This window comes from Mus caroli, unplaced genomic scaffold, assembly GCF_978045245.1.
Source record: "Mus caroli unplaced genomic scaffold, Mus_caroli_1 scaffold_8, whole genome shotgun sequence".
NCBI lineage: Eukaryota > Metazoa > Chordata > Mammalia > Rodentia > Muridae > Mus > Mus caroli.
The window spans coordinates 97,798,344-97,822,348 of record NW_028227263.1 but is presented as its reverse complement, the minus strand read 5'-3'; the positions used below and the strand labels follow the sequence as shown (position 1 = coordinate 97,822,348).

General features: G+C 48.3%; 1 protein-coding gene across 5 annotated transcripts in view; it reads left to right on the top strand.

The window, feature by feature from the left end:
- The window catches only part of Nav2 (neuron navigator 2), a 373,079-nt gene that overhangs the window by 152,886 nt on the left and 196,188 nt on the right, over nucleotides 1–24,005 (top strand). For 3 of the 5 annotated variants that reach the window (XM_085841707.1, XM_085841706.1, XM_085841709.1), the window contains exons 4-6: nucleotides 5,034–5,106; nucleotides 14,356–14,638; nucleotides 18,735–18,803. In XM_085841707.1, coding sequence (XP_085697833.1) covers nucleotides 5,034–5,106; nucleotides 14,356–14,638; nucleotides 18,735–18,803 — 425 coding nt within the window. The remainder of the gene's footprint in view (nucleotides 1–5,033; nucleotides 5,107–14,355; nucleotides 14,639–18,734; nucleotides 18,804–24,005) is intronic. The other 2 variants (XM_085841708.1, XM_021168571.3) reach the window with 1 other exon arrangement.

The window sequence follows — 24,005 nt, the reverse complement described above, 5'->3', positions numbered from 1 at the left end:
GTTGGCCTTGAACTTACAGATATGCCCCTGACTAAGTAGTGAGATTAAAGGGCATTCTGAGCTACGGAATGGTCTTCTGAGTACTGAGATGAAGGCTGTCACACTCCCAGCTGTGGAGGCTGCCCTGCAGATCTGAAGTGCAGATACTGTGGAGAACCTGCAGGAGAAAGGACTAGCTGAGGTGAATGAAGGCTGGGCCACATTCGGTGTCTGGGGAAGGGTATCCTGGCCTGTGTCTGTTCCTTTTTCCTGCCCCATTCTTCAATAGTCACCTTGTGCTTCCAGGCCTCCAGGCCACATGGTGGCCACTCTGCTGGGCTTCCAGCTTTAGCTAAGCTTCCCACTGGGGCAGCTCAATCCCAGGGCTCTTGACCATCTCTGTGGCCACAACTATAAAAGCCTCCTCAGCCATCCCAGCCCCCCTTAGGCAATCCCGGGATGTCAGACTTTGCACAGATTCGTTTCCCTCTTAGCTAATTTTAGAAAGTAGTTTATATTGGCTGCACTGTGCTAATGAACAGGTCTGGTCGTATTTACATACTTTCCTTGTTAGGAGTCTCTCTTCCCTCTCTCTGCCTTCCAGTGTTAACAGGATCCTCACTGGGTATCTGGATCACACATGAGCCAGAAGCCTCTTTAGAGAAGGCACAAGAGCATCTTTGCCACTATAATGAGCACTGGGGTCCAGTTGTGGTGGCATGGTGGCTGGCAGTCTTCACGGGCGGGGAGCTGGGTTGCTCACCTGTGCTCTATTTGGAGGAAAACCTTAAGGTACATTGTAATCACGAGACGACCAGGATCAAAGCAGCAGGGCCTGCTTCTGATCTCCTTCCAAATGAAGCTGGAGGCGGTTGGAATCCAGGCCTGACCCCTTCCTGCTCCCCAGCCTCTCTGTGTTCCTGGGGTGCAGATGAAAAGAGTGAGGGTCCCAGCCCCCCTTGTCAGGAGTGATTTCCAGCCCCAGAAGAACATGATTAAAGAGTGGATTTGTGACTTGAGGAATTTTTTTTTAACTCCCCCTGTGCAGAATTCAAGGCACTGGGAAGATTTTTAAGGTATCTGTGGGCTGTGCATAACCTTTCCACAGTTGCCCCCCCCCCTTTTTTTTCACCTAACACTTTCTGGGAGTGTGGTTCAACCTTCTGCATATTGTCCCTTGTATTTTCTTAGTGTCCTAGTGCTTTCTCTACACTGAAAGAGCGAAGTTTCAGATCCTTCCTCTGGTTCATGTGCTTTGGGGGGAATCAGAGTGGGCACGGAATGGCTCTGTGGACCCCAAAGAGTATGTGGCTGCAGACCCCTGAGCAAGATAGGAGGGTCCCCTGGGTGCATTTGCCCAGCCCCTTCACTGACCTAGGTGCTCTTGTTCAAAAGCCTGGCCTTAGCTGTCTTACCTCACTCGCCCCATCGTGTGGTCCTGACCGAAATCAGTGGCAGGTATCCAAAGAACGTGGCTCAATGCCTGACACCTGCACAGCCAAGCTGAGAATGGGTCATCCAACCCGAGGAGCCTCAGCCTCGGCACTGTTGATCGAACCCATGGAGTGTCAGCCTCGGCACTGTTGAAGTTCTGACTGGATAATTCTTCCCAGAGAGTAAGGATTGTTCTCCTACTAAGTGCAGGAAAGGGCCGTCATGGACATCATATGACCGTCATTGACTTCTACCCACTACATGGCTGTTGACGCCCCTTCTCCCACTTGCATTATATGACAGCCTAAGATATTGCCCCTAGGACAATGTCTACTTTTTCTACCCCTATCCTCCTGTGAGGGAATGTTAAATGACACAAAATTGTATAAAAGAAGGGTAGAACTTTTTAACCAAAGAGAAAGTATGCCTTTGTGCCTTTTATTTAAAAAAATAATTACACTTATAGTTATTCATCCTTCTCATAGAACTGAGTGCTATGAGGAACCCTAGCAGATGGCCGAATTGAAATGTAGTAATGCCAGCTCTGCCAGCAGGCCCTGCCATGATGCTATACAGGACACTGTGCGCACTGAATGTCCCATAGAGATGAATAACTTTGTACAAGTGCTGCATTGTAGAATGCTTTTCTTAAGCCAATCTCTCTCTCTCTCTCTCTCTCTCTCTCTCTCTCTCTCTCTCTCTCTCTCTCTGCCTCTCTCCAACCCCCCATCATTTTTTTCCTGTAGTTTACATTGTTATTCTAGTACCAAAGTATTAAGCCTTGATACGTGACCCTTTCTAGCATAAATATTAACTGCACCACTTTTAATTTTTGCATTAACAAAAATTCAGCGACAGGCAGCTTTTTCCTTTTCTCTTTCCCCATGGGGATAGAATTACCTTAGCTTCTCTCATCAGCCCATGCAAGATAAAACACTCTATTGGAAAAGGACAGGCATGAAAGAATGTGGTGTACAACATTTTTGTCTGGTTTTTAGGATTTGTTTTATGTGTATGATTATTGGCCTGCATGTATGCATGCATAACACGTGTCCCTTCTATCTGCCAAAACCAGAAGAGGGCACCAGATCTCTTGGAACGAAAGTTGGTGACAGTTGTGATCTGCCATGTGAGTGCTGAGAACTGAACCTGGGTCCTCTGGAAGATCAGCAAGTGCTCTGAACTACTGGTGCCATCTCTCTAGTTCTTGTTTGACTTTCAAAACAGGGTAACATTTAGCTCAGACTGGCTTTCAACTTCAACTTCTCCTGCCTCTACTCACACCCCCAAATGCTTGTATTATAGAAATGTATCACAATACTCAATAAATTTCATACTTTTATTGTGGTTTCAAAGTGATACTGGCTTGAACTGGAAATGGTTTGCAGACCTGTGGTGCCAGCTAATCTAAAGATTGAGGCAGAGGGCCAGGTGTGGTGGTGCACGCCTTTAATCCCAGCACTTGGGAGGCAGAGGCAGGCAGATTTCTGAGTTCGAGGCCAGCCTGGTCTACAAAGTGAGTTCCAGGACAGCCAGGGCTATACAGAGAAACCCTGTCTCAAATAAATAAATAAATAAATAAATAGATAAAGATTGAGGCAGGAGGCTTGCTTGAGAGGTTCAAGTTTATACTGGGCAACATAATAACAGCCTCTCTTTAAATAAGTGTGTGTGTGTGTGTGTGTGTGTGTGTATGTGTGTAAACACATATTACATGTATTTGTCTATACAACAGTGCTTCTTTGTGGGCCCATAATCTTCTATTATGTGTTTTGCTGTATAAATAGAAACAAAACCATCATAGACAGTGTTCTCTTTTTATGACTAATATTTTCTCTTACAAGCAAGATTTTGTAATAGGGTAAAACAGGATTTGGAAATCTAACTCTTACTATATTTTCAAATGGGAGCAGGTCACCCTCCACACACCATGTGATAGGGTTCAGGAAGGGATCTCTTCCTCTCTCCCCACTGTCATTTCCCTCTAAGGTGCTCGGACTTAGTGGTCTCATGATTATACAGCAGCCTGGGGAGGACCTTCAAGGTGGGCTGCAAGGAGTGGGAACCTGGGTTTTAACAAAGGTGGGGCTGGGGAGATGGCTCAGCAATTAAGAGCACTGACTGTTCCTCCAGAGGTCCTGAGTTCAAATCCCAGCAACCACATAGTGGCTCCCAACCATCTGTAATGGGATTCAATGCCCTCTTCTGATGTGTCTGAAGGCAGCTACAGTGTACTCATACACATATAATAAACAAATAAATAAAAAAGGGGGTTCCCTGGAGAGAGTTACTTCTAGCTGGAGGCTGTGTGGGCTCTTCTAAGATGGCACAGTTTCAGTCACCGTTTAATGAGTTAAACGGTGGGAGCCACCACCACCACCGTGGGAACCACCCTCCCTGTGAGACCACGATAAAAGCATGGAATTTGTTCGATGTTTTAACACCCTCCTGGAATCCAAGACCTCAGGAGGTAGGAGCAGATCTACAAGCTGGAGTGGAAAGGGAGAATGCCAGAAGTCAGTGGCAGAATGAAGTCTACTTCATAGAGGAGGATGAATCAAATTCATGAGGACCAGCCCAGAGCCAAGCTGTGCTCGGAGCTATTAAACTAAAACACTCTCGCCAGCTAGAGCCATCAAGACATTGCCTGAGAGTGGGGAGAAGGACAATATGCTCATTGTGAAAGGCAGTCCTCTGTTAATTTAGAATAAACTCTGTGGCATACATACTGGGTTGAGCGCATATAAACATTGAAGAGTCTGGGAAATCCCATTACAGGAATTAGTTGTGGATGGGAGTGGTGGAACTGGCACTGTGTAGTGCAAATTCTGTGATGTCCAAAGGTCGCTGTGCCCAGGCAAAAGCTGTTTCTTTTACTTTTGGTCACCAGAGACATTCATCAAGCCAGGATATTCTCCTTTAAAACAAAAAAAGTAATTAGGCCTGACAGCCGAAGTCAAATCAGACCTTTGGGAATGACCTAATTGCTTTTTTGTTCAAGGCCTGACATCGATTTGCCCTTGGCCTTGGTGTCAACACTAGCAAACACAGGCAGCCTCCCAGACTCCGGCTGGTAGCTCTATCCTTGCCACAGAGAGGACAAAGGACAGCGGCATCCCAGAGGTCATGGGACTCTGTGGTCACCTGCAATGCCTGCCAGGCTGAGAATTTTGTGGGTAAACCCTGGTTCCTGCTGAAACTGCCGCTCACCATGTGGACATCTGACTGCCTGCTTCTTTACTGACTGGAAATTTCCCCCCAGCAACTGGAGGATGGGTGGGTCTATCAATTTCATCTCCACCTCCGTGTTACTGGCAACTGCTCCGGCTTTGAGGATCACACTGTGGTGACATTGATCAAGATGAGAGATCTCATTCCGCCCTGGTTATTTTTGGCATCTGCAAGCAATCCAAGGCCTCGACTTCTGGCACCGTGTGGTTAGGATATTAAGTAACTGCTTCCTGCGCTAGTACAGACAGCGCTTTGAGAGTCCTAACCTCGTCGCTCCCGTCTATCTCATTGGTCGATTTGAGTGCATTCTGCTTGCAGTTGGTTCCTCGTGAGTAGGTCTGGAGAAAGCTGAATGGTTATTAAACGTGTCTTGTGTTTTTCCCCTCTAGATTGAAAACATAGATGCCTGCTTGAATTTCCTGGCAGCTAAGGGAATCAACACCCAGGGGCTGTCTGCAGAAGGTGAGTCAGGGCCCACGCCTTTTCGTCATTTGCGATACCCACCTGTTAAGGCCCACCTGTTACCTAACAATCAATTGCTGCAGTCCTGACCAGGGGTGCCGGTGGGCTGTCCTGGCTGGGTGCCCTTTCAGGCACAGTTGACGTTACTAACTTTCTCACAGTTCTCAGATCACTCTAAGAATGCAGCCCTGTGAGCACGCCACATCTGCATGCCACAGAGGGTGTGGGGGAAGAGAATGGGAGCTCGCTGCTCCAGTTAGAAAAGTTGCTGCTTCAACAACACTGATTCCCTGTCCCATGGCGCAGCAGGTTATCAACCAGCCATTATCTGTGGGAAAGAGAATATCCAACCACAGAACCAAGTCCAACCATCCCGCGCCCAAGGGAACCGCTTAGTCCTTGCTGGTGACATCTCACCTTGCTCTTGAAGACAGAGAGTGAGGTTTGCAAACACACTACCACCTTTTAACCTCCCGATTGGCTTTTAATTAACTTGGATTTGGTGGCTAATTAGCATCAACAGTGTCTGCTAGTGGAGTGTTGTTAGATGGGATAATAGTTTGGAGTCCGCTGGCCAGAATTATCTACCTCCTCAGGCAACACTTCCACCTGGAATCTCTCTCTCTCTCTCTCTCTCTCTCTCTCTCTCTCTCTCTCTATCTATCTATCTATCTATCTATCTTTCTCTCTCTTTCTCTCTCTCTCCCTCCCTCCCTTCCCCCCTTTGCTCTCTCCCCTTCCTTCCCCCTCCCCCTGTTTGTAAACACAGGCAGCTGCAGGCTCTGAAGCTGCCATAGGCCAGGCATCTTCCCAGCTCATTAGGCTGCACCTGCCTCCAGTTTTCCCCGGAACAGGTAGTGCAGTCGGGGCAATGCAGTTGTTCCTCCTGGCATAGCAGGAGTGTGCTCTGAAAAGATGTAAGGGAGTGTTGGCCCTGGAAGCTGGGGTGGGGCTGAGGGAGCAGTAAGCTGGAGTCCACAGATGGAGTAGGTAAGTAAGTTAGCAGACCTCATGGGTTCTGCATGGGCTTAAGCCTTGTCTTTTCGAAGAGATGAAAGCTTGGATCATCTATCTGGCTGTGTTTCTGAACTGTTGTCTCCTCCATGTTGGAGGTGGGTGGCATCCACGGCTTCTACATCCATAGTGTGACTGTGTGGAATGTGTCAGAAAAGGGTTGTAATTCTCCTTGGGCAGGTCTGGTCATCGGTTCCATGAATCTCAGGGGTAGCTTAGCCAACCTTAATCTCAGGACTTACAGAAAAATCCTTAGAAGGTTGCCCTTGCCTTAGCTATGAGTCTCATCTTTGGGTTTAGTGTACATTGTTGGAACCGTCAGTAGTAGACACAAATTCAGTGTACAATTTCTGTGCTATTCCTGTGATGACCAGTAGGTGGCACAGCATGTTCCTCTTAGTGTCTAGGAATGGTGCAGGTCTCTATTCTCCCAGGAGAGCACCTGCAGGGACTTTTACAGAGTTGTGCAGTCTTGCCTCCTTCCTGAGGCCTGGAGGAGAACTCTGGCCACTTAGCAGCTGCCTGTTGTCTGCCTCTCTGCTTCATTTGTTCTTCCTTCTCTTATACTCAGAAGGCATAGATGCCTTTACAGGAAGTATTTACCGAATAGATACTGACTGTGCTCTGCTGGGCTTGTCTGCATTGGCTCCTGTTCTCACGGCTGAACGTAGAGTTTACAGGACTCATGGTTATTGATGGAGAAGCTGGCTGGAAGCTGAATTGGGCCAGGAGATGGCTCAGTGGCTGAAGTGCTTTTTGTGCGAGCATGAAGACCTGAGCGGGGCCCCACTGCTTATGGCTTCTCACGATTTGCCCGAACACCTAGGATTTGGAGTTGAGGAAGATAGAGGTTGGTGACAGGGGGTAACTGGACAGTTAGCCAGGTGGTAAGCTTTAGGTCCGGTAATGAGAGTGCATGGACACACCCATGTGCACACACAGGAACACACCACACACAAAGACAGATTATGAGTGACATCTCTAATAAGTGCCAGTTCACCCTGGAAAAGCTAGAGACGCAGCCCTATCTCTTGGACGACACCCAGGCTATACAAGCAGGGCATCTGTGGGTTTTGTTTTGTTTTGGTTTTGTTTGTTTGTTTTGTTTTTTAAAAAAAAAAAACTGCACTGGGCACTGCACTTCCACAAGCACAGCTCTTGTTAGTCACAGTCATCTTACAGAGCTAGGTACCCCAAACAGTACCCAGAGTGCCTAGCCCTCAATGGAGTACACCTCATTCTCGGCCCCTGCTTCGCCACCACAGGGGAGGATGGACTGGAAGAGCAAAGTCCAGATATTCCCAGGAAGTGCACCCCCACCCCCCCAACTCCCACCCCTCTCCCAGAACAGGTTGTCAGATATGACAGGTGGAGTCTGGACGGACTGTGGGCAGGGCAGATCTTAAAACATCACCCCAGGGCAGGGCAGGCTTAAACTGGCAGACTCTGGCACATCTCCAAGAGCAAAGAGAAGGGGCTAGAGCTTTAAGGGCGTGAAGAGAGCAGGAGGTGTGGGCCAGGGGGCCACTCAGACCAGCATCACCTCTGTGGACTATCGCAGTAGCGACTGCCCCTGGGCACCCGCTGTCTGGGCCTGGAACAAAGGTTCTCTGTGGCTCTCTAAAGACAGGTCGGGGCAGGCCTGCACTACCCCGGCACTGCGGGACAGGTGCGCACGGCCCGCCCGCCCGGTCGGTCGGTCCAGAGCCAACTGTAATCACTGGGAAAGGGCGGAGGTGTATCTGTGGGGCTTTCCAGCTGCTAGCTGCTTCTCAAGAGGAGCCTGCGGCAATCAGTTGGCTTCAAAGGGAAAACAAAAGACATTAAAACAACATTATTTAAAAAGAAAAAAAAACCCACTATGATGATTTTCTGACATTACAGGTGACTCTGAACGTGGGCAGAGGCCAGTGGGAGGGCCTGGACTCGGCAGTCCCAGGCAACGCTTCTAGGTGGCTCCTGAAGGTGTGCGTGCCTTTCTTGGGAAATCAGTTGTCCACTTGGTACTCCTTACATCTTGGGTGGGAGAGCAGGAAGTGACTCTGTTGCCTCTGAGCGCAGGGAACAGGCAGGCGTGTGTCCACTGACCGTCCTCACATCAACAAAGTGTGGCAGTGAGGGGCAATTTATGCTCTTCTGAACAAGGGTTCCCACAGGCTCTGCTTCTTTGAGCTTCTCCCCTCTTCCCCACAAATGGTGCCATTGGTGGGACACAGGGCCTCCAGAGCAGGGCGGGTGGTTGGGTGGTCTGAGGCAGTTATACAGCTGGCTCATCACTGGGAGCCAGGCACAGACCCACAGGCTGGCGGGACTTGAACAGGAGTTTCATAATTACCCTCTACAATGCCCCCTTCCTTATGCTTTGACTCAAAATCGTCCCACCTCTCTGGGGCAGGTTTGTTCATATTGCTATTCTGATGTACAGGACTTCCTGACTCAACTGGGATTCCTTCCCCTCCCCCCAACCCCTGCTCAGAGGACCAGTGATCGGGGTGTAAAGTGATTAAGTAAAAAAATAAAATAAAATTTTTTTTTTAAATTTTAAAACAGCCGGGTGGTGGTGGTGCATACCTTTAATCCCAGCACTTAGGAGGCAGAGGCAGGTGGATTTCTGAGTTCCAGGCCAGCCTGGTCTACAGAGTGAGTTCCAGGACAGCCAGGGCTACACAGAGAAACCCTGTCTCAAAAAACAAAATAAATAAATAAACTAATTAATTAAAAAAAATTTAAAACAAGCACCGAGTGGTAGCCACTCCTTTAATCCCGGGCAAAGCCTGTAGGTCTATAATATTTGATGTCAGCTTGGTCCATTTAGAGAGTATCAAGCAAAGTTAGACATAGTGAGACTCCATTTACATAGTGAGACTCCATTATCAAAAAAAGGTGTCGAAACAAAATAATGTTGTCAGAGATGTCTCTGTTGGTAACATGCTTATTGGGAGAGTGCGTGCCTAACACGCAAGAAGCAGGGATTCAGTCTCCGGCCATATAAAGTATGGAGGGGCATGCTTCCAAGCCCAGCCTCTGAGGTGTAGGGCCAGGGATATCACAAGTTCAAGGTCACCTTTGGTTGTATACTGAGATCCAGGCCAGACTGGGCTATATGAGAGTTTGTCTCAAAAACCCAAAACAAGCCAGCTGATGATGGCACACACTTTTAATCCCAGCACTTGGGAGGCAGAAGCAGGTAGATCTCTTTGAGTTTGATGCCAGCCTGGTCTACAAAGGGAATTCCAGGACAGCCAGGGCTACATAGTGAAACCCTGTCTCTAAAAACTAAAACCACAAAACAAAAGAAAAAAACAACCCATCTTTTGACTTAGCAGTCATGCCTGGCATTACTTATATCATCTATACAGATTTATCTTATATCTACAGTAAGTTAGTGCTTATGTCTAAGTGGATTTAGTACTTATGTCTAAGTGGATTAGTAGAAGCCAGTGGGAACAGAGGGGCCAGGCAGAAACCAGAGAAGGTATGTGTTCTGACATCTCTGAAACAGAATGGTCTGTGCCGTTTGGCCTTCCATTCAAAAGAAGGTGGCCAGGCCAGAGTCTTCCCGGGCAGGCACCTCACTCTGGGTGTTCCTATTTTTAACCTGTGTACGAGGTCTGGGTGAGCATGACCAGTCACATGCAGAGTGAGGCTCCCTTCCCAAAGCCTTGGAAAATGTCAACATTCTTGTGGTCTTTCAGCTTCCTCTATGGAACTGGTTCACCAGACAAATACCATTTGGAAATGTGGGCAGAAGACAATTCTAGCTATTTGGGATACTGTCTGTTACGGACCACCCATAGGATAGGATAGACGGCTTTTAGAGCTTTCACCTCTGTTGAGTTCTTTGTGATATTGAAAACAACATTTAACAGTGCATCAACCGGGGAACCAATAAGGAAAATATGGTATGCCCATACAGTGATACACTATGCAGCGCTGTAAAGCCAATGCATAGTTCTAACGTGGCTGTACAAATCTTATGCTAAGGGCTGCTGATGCAGTCCAGTGGTGGAAGGCTTGCCTAGAATGGGAAAGGCCCTAGATTCAATCCCTAGTACTATAAAAAATAAAGTTAAAAACAAAAATATGAAACAAACAAGTATGTTAAGTAGAGGGAGCCAGTACAAAAGATTGCAAGTTATATGATTTACGTACAGTGTCCAGGAAAGGGAAATCTCCACAGAAAGCAGATTCACGGGTGGGCCTGGGAGTTTAGGGATTGATTGCCACAGAATACAGGAAATTGCATTAATAGAAATGTTTTAATATTAGAACGGGTTAAACTCACTACAAGTTATTGGATTGTAGACTTAATTTTATGTATATGCACTGGGTGTGTAATAATACTTCAATTTATTTGAAAAAAAAAAAACAGAAAGAAAGCTATGGTTGAATTTTGTCCACTGCGAGGTTATTTGTGATGGTTTTCTTGTATGACCTCAGAGAAAGGATGGAGGGGCATGCTTCCAAGCCTAGCCTCTGAGGTGTAGAGCCTACTCAGGCTTCCTCTGGGTGGAAAGCCCCGATAGGGAGCTGAGACGGCTGCAGGTAGAGAGGGCCTGTGCGTTCTGAGCTCTGAATACACAGCGGGGTTGGTACTGCGGGTGCTGGGTACTCAGTTTCTCATCCCCTCTCTTCACACTTCGAACATCCCCGGGTAAGGTAGCTTGAGATGTACTCGATGTGTGGTGTGGGGTAAGGAAACAGAGGCTCAGAGGCCTTGAGTCTTACAACACGGAGCCTTTAAGCAATGGACTGAAGAGATTCAAGCCCCAGGCTTGGCTTATGAGTCTATGATCTTTATAATAAAAGTACCAAGAAAAATGTGTGGGGTACCCTGACCTCTGATTGGTAGAGATGCTTTAGGGGAAAGAGAAGCAAACAGGAGATGCAAACGGCTTGCTGGCCACAGGAGCTACAAGCCCGGTACTGACAGCTGCACGGGGTGGGCTGTCTGACTTTGGGTGCTGATACGGACATGTCTACTACTGTGAGGAGCTGGCCCTGATCCCTCCCTGGGACATGCTGCTAGGTTTTTTTCATTTTCTTTTTTAGCTTTTCTTGACACACACACCCCGCTTTTGTTTTTCTTGTGTTTATTTTAAAATGTGTTAAGGAATGTTGAACACACCAGGAAAATAAAAAAGACTACATGCCCATGAGCTACCTTAATAAATAAAACATTATCCGGTCTGTTTTTAAATTCCCCCCACATGGGATGGGCATGCTTGCAAGCCAAGTCACACTGTGTTAGGGAAACCAACCCCTGAGCTAGAAAAAAACAAACAAACAAAAAAAAACCACCAAACCTGGATTCAAGTCCCACCCCAAGCTTACTACTACCTTGGAGAAATCTCACCGCCTTTCTGACTTTCCGCTTCCCCTTAAGTACTCCCTGTCCAGGGCGTCTGAATGACAGACACCGTGAGCTTTGAGGTACACACTAGTCAGTCATAAAACTTGCTAATCATAAACTACTCACCATCCTGAAACCTGGGAAAAGCACACACACACACATACACACACACACACACACACGCACACACACAAATAGATTTTACATAGATTTCCTCTCTAAGAATAGCTATTATCTCTCCAATAAATTCATATTTTAAGGGCTCATTCTACCATCGCCCCTGCCACATCCCTTCATAGGTGTTCATTCGAATGTTGATGCTTGATTAATTTCTGAATTTGATCCCTGACTCAGGTCTCTGTCCAAGTGATGACCAGCGATGTGCTGTCCTTCACTGTTGGCTTTAGTTGCCCCATGACTGAAGTCACTGAGCCATACTCCCTGCCCCCAGCCTCATAGTCTGTGATGCATACTTATAAGGACATCTGGGGACTGAATGAAGCCCCTTCCGTCCCTGGGACTGGAGAACAAAGCAGCTGGAGCTACCCAGCAAAGCTAGGGAGCACACCCTGACCTCTGACACTTTCTGTGAATCTGTGTCACAGGGGTTAGTCCATAAGCCATGCCTGGGCATCTCAACGGTACTAGATCAGCCCTAACTTTCACCGTTCATTGTGGCATAATTAAGAACCCCATATATCAGTAGCATGGTTTGGAGCTGGAGAAAAAGGCTTAGCAGGTACAGGCCTTTTGCTGCTAAGCCCGATGACCCGAGTTTAGTTCTTGGTGCCTACAAGCACTGAGTGGGTTGTCTGGCTTTGGATGCCGATATGAACATGGCCACTACTGCTTTAGGCAGGCCCTCAGCACTGACTTTCACAAGTTGTTTCCTGACCTCCACGGGTATGCCACAAAGTCACAGAGGCTTTGAGTCATACAGCGTGAAAACACGCACAGAAAAATCCAGTGCACACACACACACAGTCATACCTGCAGGATACTCTCAGACACATCAAATAACCCTGTAATAAATACATCCTAGTTTGCATAGTAACTTTGGAAAAGTCATCACCAGGAGAGGCTTACTCGTGCAGCCGGAAGCTGTATGGCTGTTTTCCTTGGGGTTCTGGGGTGTGTTCTTCCTGTAGCACCAAGAGTGGTGGAGATCATCATTATCCGCACGCAGAGAATCTTGACATAGATGTTGTCATTTGCTCTGTAAAACTGGGGCCGGCTGTGGAAGTTTTGCGCTTCCTCAGAGGCCCGGAGAGATGGCGGGACTTGCCCAGCTGGTGGGTGGTAGAGCGCAGGCTGGAGTCCAGAGGTGTAGACTCTGTAAATCCTCTGCTGCATCTGTCAGCCTTCACAGAACCCGCTAGCTTACCAAGTGTGGCGGGAAGACTGCCTTCCGGAAGGGTGTACCATTATCCTTACAGCCTGAGTTGAAAGGGGTGCTTTGACAAAACAAATGCTTTGTTCCAATCTAACTTGGGGGTGAAGGGTTGGACACAGGTCCTAAGGCCTGGCTGGTTGCCCTTCCTTCCTTGTGGGAACATGGCTTGTCCTGAAGGCACACATTACTTTTCCTTCAACACATTCTTGCCTGTGTTGGACCTTAGAGGATGCCCTTGTGCCTTCCTGGGCAGGTTTCCTCAGCCAGAGGCCTGCACACCCCATACAAGCAGGGGTGCTGACTCTCACCCTCTCACAAGACCCCTTAAAGCTTTCTTGGCCTTGTTTTATGCTAGCACCCTTTCCCCAGCATAGCAGGCGTAGGGGTGGGGGTGTACGTGGAGAATATCACTTCTCTGGGTTTTCTTCTCTGATGTTCCTCTTTCTCGGTGGCCCTACTTCATCGCCTTGAGGTCAGTGTAGCCTCTGGCCATTGGCAGCTGATGTTAAAAATGCTACATAAAAGGTTGGATGCTCAGCTTCTGTACGGAATAAATATTTCATTCCTTGCCCCAGCTTTTTATGCATGCCTCGAGGCAAATGCATTTTAATATCTAAAAAGGACCGTCTGGAATTTAAAATTCTTCCCACTCTGTTCAAATTTCTTCTCATATAGGAAGCATTTTGCAGAAGTCCTGATGGGGACTGGTTCTTACACTCTCACCCCACACTCAAAAGCCTGAATTCAAGTTACGGAGCTGCGGGTTTGAAAAGGTGACTGGGTAGAGGAGAGAACGGATTCGGATGCAGTGGTGGCTACTTGGCCTGCTTTGTGCGGCTTGAGCCTCAGAGTGTGGACTTGCCCAATTGAGCTAGACCATAGTACCTCTGCTAGTGCCAGAGAGCGGTCTCGTATCCACAGCCTTGCCCGGATCACAGGCTCAGTCTTGAGAAGGACACTCATTCTTTCAGTGGTATTCTTTTCGAGCAGGTCCTCCTGGCCCTTGCCAGCCAGCCGGCCAGCCAGCCAGCCAACCAACCAGCCGGCCAGTTCTGACTTGCTTGGTACATCTACTGCAACCCCATGGGGAGTCTTGACTGCTCTGTGGTTTAGGAGCCATTTTAATGGACCTTCAGGAGTTAAACTCAGGTAGGGCTAAAGAAGCCCATGGAAGGTGGAAAAGAAAGGTTGCCAAGAATCCTCATTTTACTTAAACTGTCTGTGCAAAGGTGTTCTTGCACATTGGTTCTTAAACCTCCGATACACGTTAAGCAAGGACCTTAAGTTTTATTTGTGAAAACAACAAGCAGGTTGACTATGCTAAGTCACTTCCATTTTAGACAAGGGAGGGCCTGTTGCATCCAAAATTAGGTTTTCCTAAACACATTTAAAATGTCATGGCAGTTTCAACCACGCCATCGATTTGACAAGGTTTGCCTTTCCCCACATTTATGCCTCTGGTGACGAGAACCTCTCTATTGTCTTGCAGAGATCAGAAATGGGAACCTCAAGGCCATTCTAGGCCTCTTCTTCAGCCTCTCCCGATACAAGCAGCAGCAGCAGCAGCAGCAACAGCAGCAGCAGCAGCCTGAGAAGCAGCCCCTCTCCTCATCCCCTCTGCCACCTGCCGGGTCTCAGGTGGCCGGGGCGCCTTCCCAGTGCCAGGCTGGCACTCCTCAGCATCAGGGGCTGGCCACTCCCCAAGCCCCGTGTCAGCTCCTCCAGCCAGTTTCACATCAGCAAGGAAAGACACAAGTGGAAATGCAGTCCAGGTGGGCTCCTCTCGGGGACAGATGGCACTGCCGATCCATCTTCAGGTGTCCTTCTTCCCAGCTGTGTAGGGAGCCTGTGTGGTCTGTGGTTCTCATTTGTAAGGAACTAGCATGGCCTCAAGATAGATACAGCAAGGCTCCTCTGTACCCAGTGGAGATGTGTGTTTATACAGGCCAGGAAGAGGCCTGCATGTTCCTAAGCTGTTCGGTAAAAGATCGCCCACAAGTCATTTGCTTTAATGGCAGAAAAAGACTGATGGGTTAAAAACCGGAAAGCTTTTGATTCAGGAGAAAGTCCAGTAGAAATGCCCATGACAACTGACTGCTTTTAAGCCGCCCGTTGCTAGCAGCGAAACCCAGCGCCACTGGTCTGATTGGTTGCTTGATTTCATTGAATGTGTGCTGAAAAACACTCTTCCCCATAGCCACCAGTACAGAAGGCTTCTTGAACTCATTAGACCTTTTAACACCTGCTAGCTGCAGAGCAAGCCCAAAGCTGCTTGACCCTCAGCTACCTTGGAGTCGCAGCTGTGTTTCCCCATGAAAAGTGCAGTTTCCCACCTGGCAGGGTATTTACAGCCAGGAGGTATGGGTCTGATGTAAATGAGGCCCCTTAATTAATTATCTAATTATCCAACTGGCATTATGGAAATTTGTGAAATAGGAGAGCTGCATGGACTAGCAATGAGGGGGAGGGAAGAGAGAGAGAGAGAGAGAGAGAGAGAGAGAGAGAGAGAGAAAAGAGAGAGAAAAGAGAGGAGAGAAGAGAGGAGAGAGGAGAGGAGAGGAGAGGAGAGGAGAGGAGAGGAGAGGAGAGGAGAGGAGAGGAGAGGAGAGGAGAGGAGAGGAGAGGAGAGGAGAGGAGAGGAGAGGAGAGGAGAGGAGAGGAGAGGAGAGGAGAGGAGAGGAAAGGAAAGGCCCAAGCAGCCAGGCTCTGTGCTCTTTCCTTGGAGGAATGCCTGGCTGGGAACTCTCCCCTGGCCGGAGGCTTCCTAGCAGCCCTGAGTAGAGTACATCCTTCCCATACTGCCTTCTGCACAGGCCCAGTCCCTGAAATGCCCGCTAGAATTATAGTGCAGGGCAAAGGTCCTGTGTGGGAAGAGGAGAGAAGCTCATAGTTAAGTTGTTAGGATTGTTGTTGCATGTCTGCTCAGAACCTTGAATCTGCCAGTTTGCATTCTTTTTATCTTGTTGAGAGCAGAGCCTTCTATGTGCCAGGTACTGTTAGTCATTTGGGAGTCAGAGATGAAAGATAGCCATGATACCTGCTCCCTACACGATCCTGGAGGGGGCTGTGCGACGAGCATACGGACCAGGAAGGAGATGGGAGAGGCAGGTGCGTAAACAGGAAGATGGTGGGACTCGGGGTTGATAGTTTAGGGTTGGTTAATGGGAAGGCCCCTCTGAGGCCATGACACCTAGTGGCTGGCGAGATGTGAAGAGAAGGAAACTAAACCATGCCAACCTCAAGTACAGAGATCTGGCAGGGGTGGGGGCAGCTGGTGTGGAGGCTCTGTGGTAGGCACAAGCTTGGCCTGGCAGTGGAAAGAGAAGGAACTGGATGGTTGCCCACAAGCGAAGAAGGCGCTGTGTGGGTGATGGATGTGGTACCAAAGTCAGGTGGAAGGAAGTGAGCTTGGACTCTTCTCTAAGGAGCCAGGAAGCTAAAGGAGCCTCGCGGTTCAATTAGATTTTCATTAAGAAAAGAGACTTCTCTGATGAGTAAGCTTATCGGGGAACAAGAGCGAAATGAAGGACTCCAGTGGAGGAGACCTCTGCAGAGGAGGCAGTGTGAGTGACTTGGACAGGATGGTCTGAGGCGGATGGAGATGGACCTGAGGGATATGCTAAAGGTCGGGTCATGGAGCCTACACACAGATTCACTATCTCTAGATAGTGAATCTTCTTGGGAAAGAAGAGGCAGCCCAAATGATAAAGCCTGGATTTTTTTTTAAATTTATTTAGTCCAACAGCAGAAGGGTTCTTGCCATAATGCCATGCTTTCTGGCCCCACAGAGTGGCAGCATAGACGAGGAGTTGAGTGGTTATATCCTCATTCACCCCTCTATCCCACCACACTGCTTACTTCTGCGCATGAGTGGCCTCTTCTGCTCTGTACTGATGCTTCCCACTCTTATTTTGAAAGCATCTTGCCAAGGTCTAGACGTAAGATATCCCATACTAACACTCTGACTGTGAACTTAAGAATGATAAAATTATGTCACCGGCTGGCTCACACTGTGTTACTAACCTCACATTCTGTCTCTGGTAGCCAAAGCCCCACAGGGTAACCATTTGAACACTCGGCTATTAGTGTTGGGTGCTGGTGGGAGCACCTTAGATGCCAGGTCTGTTCTGGTGTTTTGTTAGAATTCTTCAAGATACAGACATGCCTATTAAGAACACCTCTAGGGGGCTGGAGACATGGCTTAGCAGTTAAGAGCACTGACTGCTCTTCCAGAGGTTCTGAGTTCAATTCCCAGAAACTATGTGGGGGCTCACACCAGCAATGGGATCTGATGCCCTCTTCTGCTGTATCTGAAGACAGCTACAGTATATTCATATGAATAAAAATCAGTACATCTTTAAAAAAAAGAAAAGAAAAAAGAAAAAATCCACATGTCTAGGTTCTGTACTCCAGCACAGCAAACGCCAAGATTTGGCAGCTTTCTACGAAGCTCACCTATACCACTCAAGAACATCTGAGACATTGGTGTACTGATGCCAGAGCAGCCATGGCGTGCCGCGTCACTTTACAATCTACGTTGTGACTGGTCATTTGATTCATAGTTCACAATGTGAAGTTTCCTATAGTAGAGAGTCTCTGGAAGGAGTGTATTTTCTAAGCCTTGCGCTTCTTTGCATTTGTTTTTATCTTAAAAACAATTCATGTGCCGTTATTTAGGAAATATGTGAAAGTCGCTTGATTTCTTTTCTCCTCACCATTCTCTACTCTCCCTTTACTCCCATAGAACAGTGCTTCTTAATGTGGGTTTTTCCATGAATGTACTACAAGAAAAATGGATGTCAAGATAAGTGTTTCAGGTTGGACGACAGCTCCCTGGTAGAATTCTTGCCATCTCTAGGATTCTAACCTTTATCTAAAAAGGCATAAGAAAGGTACACCGCACATAATAACCATAAATTGAATAAATCTGACCAAGAGTGTTTATAGGTGCACATCTATGGGGCATTTGCCTTTGTAGCCCAGAGAGCAATCCTGTGACGTGAGCAAGCACATCAGTACTGTAGAGAGTGTTCCTTTACGTGTTACAAATGCTTCCTACTTCGAGCATTGCAGTGCTTTAGAGAAGTAGAAAAACCGGAAGGAGAAGCTGAGACGAGAGGAACATCACAAATTCCAGGCCAGCCCAAACTATAAAGTGCAGGTGACTCAGAGCAGCCTAGGCTACAGTGTGAGACCCTATCGCAGAAAACCAAACCAAACAAAAAGTATAAAGCAAGTGGGCAGATGAGTGAAGTCAGCAAAGATAATTAATATGGTAACGGGGGCTGGGGTGCAAAGGGGTCAACAACCTAGAAATCCTGAGCCAAATCTTTTGTTTTGTCTTACACTCATTGGGATTTCACCTAGGGCCTTGCTCAGATTTGGCAAGGGCTCAGCCACTGGACTGTATCCCCAGCTTCCTTCTGACTTTGTATTTTAAAGCAAGGCCTCAGTAGTTGCCAGGGCTGAACCTGAGCTCACCTTGGAGCCAGCAGATCTTGAAATGCCAACTGTGGCAGTTCATGCCACTCTCTGATGGTCATGGACGCACCCTCTGAAACTGTAAGCCCCAATAGACTTTTCAATACGTTGCCTTGGTCACGGCATCTATTTAGAGCAATAGGAAAGTGACAAAGACACCGTCCATCCTCCTGCCTCGTCCTCCTGAGCAGCTGAGATCACAAGCCTAGGCTTTAGGTAATCTTGACTGTAGTTTCTTCACACTGTAATTGCTGAAGTTAGACTTGGAGGGCACTGTGTGTCTAGTGGGAAGAAGTATATGGTGAACCAGCCCAGGAACTTCCTCTTGGCTTGCCTAACGTCTCTCTCCTCACTCACCTGTTCCACCTTTTCCTTCCTACCCTGCAGTGCATCATCTAAGGACTCATCTCAAAGCAAAATCATCCGCTTCACTCTGGGTCAGAAAAAGATCTCTAGGTTAGCAGTGTCCTCTGTGTCCTCCAAAGCATGGTTTTAGACCCAGCCCACTCTTCCCATTGCCTCCTTGCTGGCTGCGTTCCCTGTTGGTTCCCCTCCCTGCTTGTGTCTCCAGTTACCCAAACCCAAACATGCTTTGGCTATTGATTCAGCTGGGGGAGTTCTGAGAGTGGGCTTGGGTGGGAGTGTGTGTATGTGTGGGAGAGAAGCTTTGTATGTGCTAAAGTGGCTGGTTCAGACTGGATGTTTACACCATATTACACTATATTGATTTCACCTTGTCATGAGAAACCTGTTCATAGGAAGAGGTGAGTTCCCAGGTAGTTATATAGCTATCTTACAATGAATGCATTTGCTCCCTGCTTCATCCTGGCCCTAATCTGCATCTCCTCTCTGTGTGCTGTGCTTTGGCTATGGTCATGGTCAATGCCCTTACTAACTGGGGGGGAGGGGTGGGATGGGGGAGGTTGGTAGGTTTCCTTGTGAGCTGAGATCCGAAATGTGAATCCATTACAGAAGGCTGTCATGTCCTGTCTTTGTTTTTGGATTCTCCTGCATACCTTGCCTCAGTTTCTCTGGGAGATTGAGGGGTGGGGAGGGGGGAGAGACAACAGTCACTAGTCTTCAGGCATCCTGTCCTGAACTCTCAGACGCATGCTTGGGGTATGGGCAACCCCAGTTACATTGTAACATCTACAACCTTATTTAATCCTACAGCCTCCATGAGGTAACCAGGTAGGTCATGTTAATAGCTCCATTTTACTGATATGGAAACTATCCACAAGTGGGATCATTTGCTCACAGTCTGTACAGAAGATGGGAATGAGCCTGGGTTGTTTTGCCCCAGAACCCTTAGGCCGTGCCTCTGTTTCTTTCTTTTGCATTCTGATGTTGTGCAGTTGTTGTCAAACCTGCTGCCTCAGCCTAGTCCCTCACACTGCCCCTGGGGCACCCGAGGGAAGCTGTGCTGGGTGATCTTCCCATGATGACTGATGCTACGTTTACTTTCCAAGGAACTGTTTCCCCGAAGGTGAGGGAAAACCGGCCCTTCATTTCATCCATGTACCGTCCAGTGTGACGAGCTGCCAGCTGCCCCCTTTGCTAGGCTCTAGTAACCTTTTATAATTAGTTTCTTTTTCTGAAAACCTTGTCTGGGGCAAGACCCAGTCTGGAGCAACCTGCCTGGGGTGGGAGAAACTGCATGCCCCTGTGCTTCGGTGCACAGCATGCACACGTTACCTATAAGAGACTGCCTTCCCTGATGAAGAAGAGGAAGCTGCAGCAGGAGTGCATCCCCTGTTCCAGCAGGCTGATTCCACTGACTTAAACATCATGCAAACATATGTACACGGCAAAGGAAAGGGGCAGCCTAGAGGAACCCTTGTCTGTTCCCAGGAAACCCAATGCTTTGTCCCAAAAGAGAAGAAGACAGGAGCTGTCTGAGACACTGTCTGATTGGAAGCACATGCCTGCCCTTCATTGGCACAGATGCTGTATGGAGGCAGGGGAAGAGAAGAGCTGAAGACAAGGGTGCAGCTATCCCAGCCTAAGCCTGTGCCAGGAACTGAGTTTTCAGCTTCACCATCAGCCAAGGCCTGGCTTCCTTTAGAGTCATCCAGTCCCTTATCAGGAGTGCATTTTGAGTGCATCTTGTCTCTGCTGAGGTCAACAAAGGGATGGACTCGTAGTCCTGGACTCCCCTCTTCCCAGATCTTACCCATGAGCATTGCCCTGATAAGGACTGAAGCTGATCAAGTACCTTTAAGCGCAGCAGTAAACTCTGCTTGGCAGAGGAGACACCCGCCCCCTCCCACAACCTCTGGCTGAGTAGGCCACCTGCCCCCAGAACTCTAGAACACGAGTCTCTTGTGGAAGTGTAAATGCTAACTGGATTCCTGCCAGGACCAAGTGCCTTAATGGGCACTGGAGATGTTCAGCAGAATCAGCCTCACCCTTGAGTGTGGCCCTCATGCATTCACACAGTCTACCATGTTGCATCTCTGGGAGAGTCACAGGCATATACCATGTTCTGCCCACAGGAGGCAGGAAAGCATGGTGACACGATGGTATGGCTGCCACTTAGCATTGCCTGGGTAAATGATTTTATCCTTGGGAGCCTCTGTGTGTGTGTGTGTCTACCTTGCTTCACGCACGGTGTCCTGAAGATTTTGTAAAAGGCTTTTCCTCCAGTTCTAGAGCGTCACCGGTGCACAGTAAATTGCAGCCATACGTGGGGGATGTTGGTTTCCTGGTTGTGAGCTAGGTCAGGTATGGCAGCCAGGCTGAATGGGTCCCTGGATGGCCGTCTTGGCCATCTTGGAGAACGGAATCAAATTAGTGGGATAATCAGGCCTCTGCCTAGCTGCTGAAAAGCAGATGCCGTGGAAATGAGAGATTTAGCATTTAATCATCTTGTCTGGCAAGAAAGCATCTCCAATCCTGGGCTCCCCACCCCCAGCATGTGCACACAAGCTGCCATGCTTCCTGGAAGGGGCCACCCTCCCCCCCCACACACACACTCCCAACCTTTGAAGTGGTTTGGGAAAGAGGAACGGCACTCTTACCATCAGCACGTACAGTGTGTGGAGCAGACTTAACATCAGCACGTACAGCCTGTGGAGCGGAGGCACAGGGGCTTGGCTGTAGGTTCCATGGCCAGGAATAAGTTCAATCACTGCATGGTGTTCCACACACTTTGAAGAATTTGACCATGGCTTTCAAAGAAGCAAGACTTGTCTCCCACCTTTCCACAGCACTTCCCTTAAATGTAATGTTTTAAAAGTATGTTTGGGAGCATCCACCTGTGCCTTCTGTCAGTATGGACAGCTGGATATGGAATGATCACGAGAAGCGAAGTTCTCCTTTGCAGAGCCGCTGGGACTGCTTGGTACTGTGAATGGCACAGGGCCCCTGATCTGCCTGCCTACCTCCCACTGACTTGCTTCAGTGAGGCCGTGCGGTGGGCAGCATCTGCCACGCCACCTGCAGCTGTTCCTATGGGTCAGACCGGGCTCTTCAACAAGGCAGGACTCTGATGGAACTGACAGCACATGGCTTCCAGGCTGGGGTTGATCCAAGTTCCCATGATACACAAGGACGTCGATAGTAATGAACTGCAGGATGTTTAGCCAGAGGCTTGCAAGCCTCTGTGTGAGGCCCTGGGTCTGTGTCACTGGTAAAGAAGACATACCCTTATTTTTAGCTCCAGCTCTGCCGTCGGCCTCCTTAATTAATGCTTCAGTCCTGAGGGATAGGACAGAGTCCAGGCTTCCTAGTCTGACCACAAGGTCTTCCCTCCTCTGGTCCTGTTCACTTCCCCTGGCTGGGTCACTCCACCCTGTCCTTCAAGAACCATCACACTCCAACTATTTCCTCTGTCCTAGTGTGCTTTGTTTTTGACATAGAGTCTTGCTTTGTAGCACAGGGTAGCCTTGAGTCAGGGCAGTCTACCTGTCTCAGCCTCATCAGAGCAGGGTTGTAGGCGTGAGCCATCATGGCTAGCTATACTTTGGTGGTAGTCTACATTGCAGGCAAGGTGGATACATTCTACCAATGAGCAAGATCCTATGACTTCTTTTTAGATCTCACTGAGTTTTGTTGGCTGGCCCTGAACATACTCAGTAGGCCAAAAAGGCCTTGAACTCTTCCTGTGTCCGCCTCCTACGTATCTAGAATTACAGGTATGAGCCGCCATGCCTGGCTTCACCTCTACTCTCTGCAAGCTCTCACCATGTGTTGTGTGCTATGCCTTCTGAGCTTCCATTCACAGTCCCCGTCCACACACCAAATCTGGGTCTTGATCTTGGGTCTCTCTGCTCCCTCTCTGACCTTAAAACCCATCATTCCCTTTCCGTGAGTTGCCTCTTTGCATCTATACACATGTTACCTAGATGCCAGCTGGAGCCAGCTGGAGCCTCTGGATCCAGGAAGGACTGTATCTACTAGTGTGCCTCCTGCAGCCAATAGAGAGCCCTCCCTTGGTCACACAGCTGCCTTGCTTAAGACACTTGACTTTGAAATCCGGCACTTAAAATTTCATACTAAAATTTATTCTGAAGTAATTCAGTTGCAGATCGTCACACTCTCCCAATGATGCCTTGGTTTCCCCATGACTGAGTTCTTCTTTCTTACCTAGCATACATTTCCTCATGGTCTTTGTATACGACATAGTGTTTTACTTAGTGTTTCTGCTGTTGTGGATCAAACACGGTGACCAAAAGCAAGTTGGCGAGGGAAAGGTTTGTTTGGCTTATACTTCCACGTCGTTGAAGGAAGTCAGGACAGGGACCTGGAGACAGGAGCTGATGCAAAGACAATAGAGGGGTGCTGCTTATTGGCTTGTTGTTCATCCTGGCTTGCTCAACCTGCTTTCTTATAGAACCCAGGACCACATCCCACAATGGTCTGGACGCCCCACCCCCACCCCCAGTCATTAATTAAGATGATGCCCTAGAGACTTGCTTGCATCCCAATCTTACAGAGTGATTTTGTCAGTTGAGGTTCCCGTCTTTCAAATGACTCGCACCTGTCTCAAGCTGACATACATCTTGCCTGTAGAGGTGACTTTTGCTAAAGTTGTCAGATGGATAAACTTCAGAGAAATCATTTCAAGCATCAGAGAAGCACTGAACCATGGTTACCACGAGGAGGGATCCAGGAGTGTTCTTAATCTCAAATGAGGCTCCCGAGAGCAAGTCCCGAGAGCAAGTTTTCCGTCACAGAAAAAATGGTTTCTCTTCTGGAATGTTCTTTAACAAGAAAAAGAGCCCTATCTTGCCTCTTTCAAAACGTTAATCTGGTACTGACTTTGTGCTCCTTCCTTCTCGGTGTGCAAGTCTGTCTACTTCCTTTATATCCGTACCCCAGTGTGTTCCCTTTATGATGCTGTCTAGTTCTTTACAAATCTGAGCCAAGCAGGAAGGGTGAGGGGGGGAATTCTGTGGCAGCAGGTAATTACTACAGACCAGGTATCAAGTCCCATGTCGAATGTACAGCCATCCGTGGGGTAGCTGCTCTGCCAGAGCTTTAGATGAAGAATATGAATGTCAGATGTGAGGCTGCCTTGGAGTCCTGTAGGTGGGAAAGCCCGCTTCCTGTCCGTCACACCACACTGCGCCCCAAAGACCAAGCCCATCCTGTGCTTAGATGGCTTGCCTCTGTGCTGTTCTAAAAATCTCCCGTGGTCCAGCCTTGAGTGCGCAC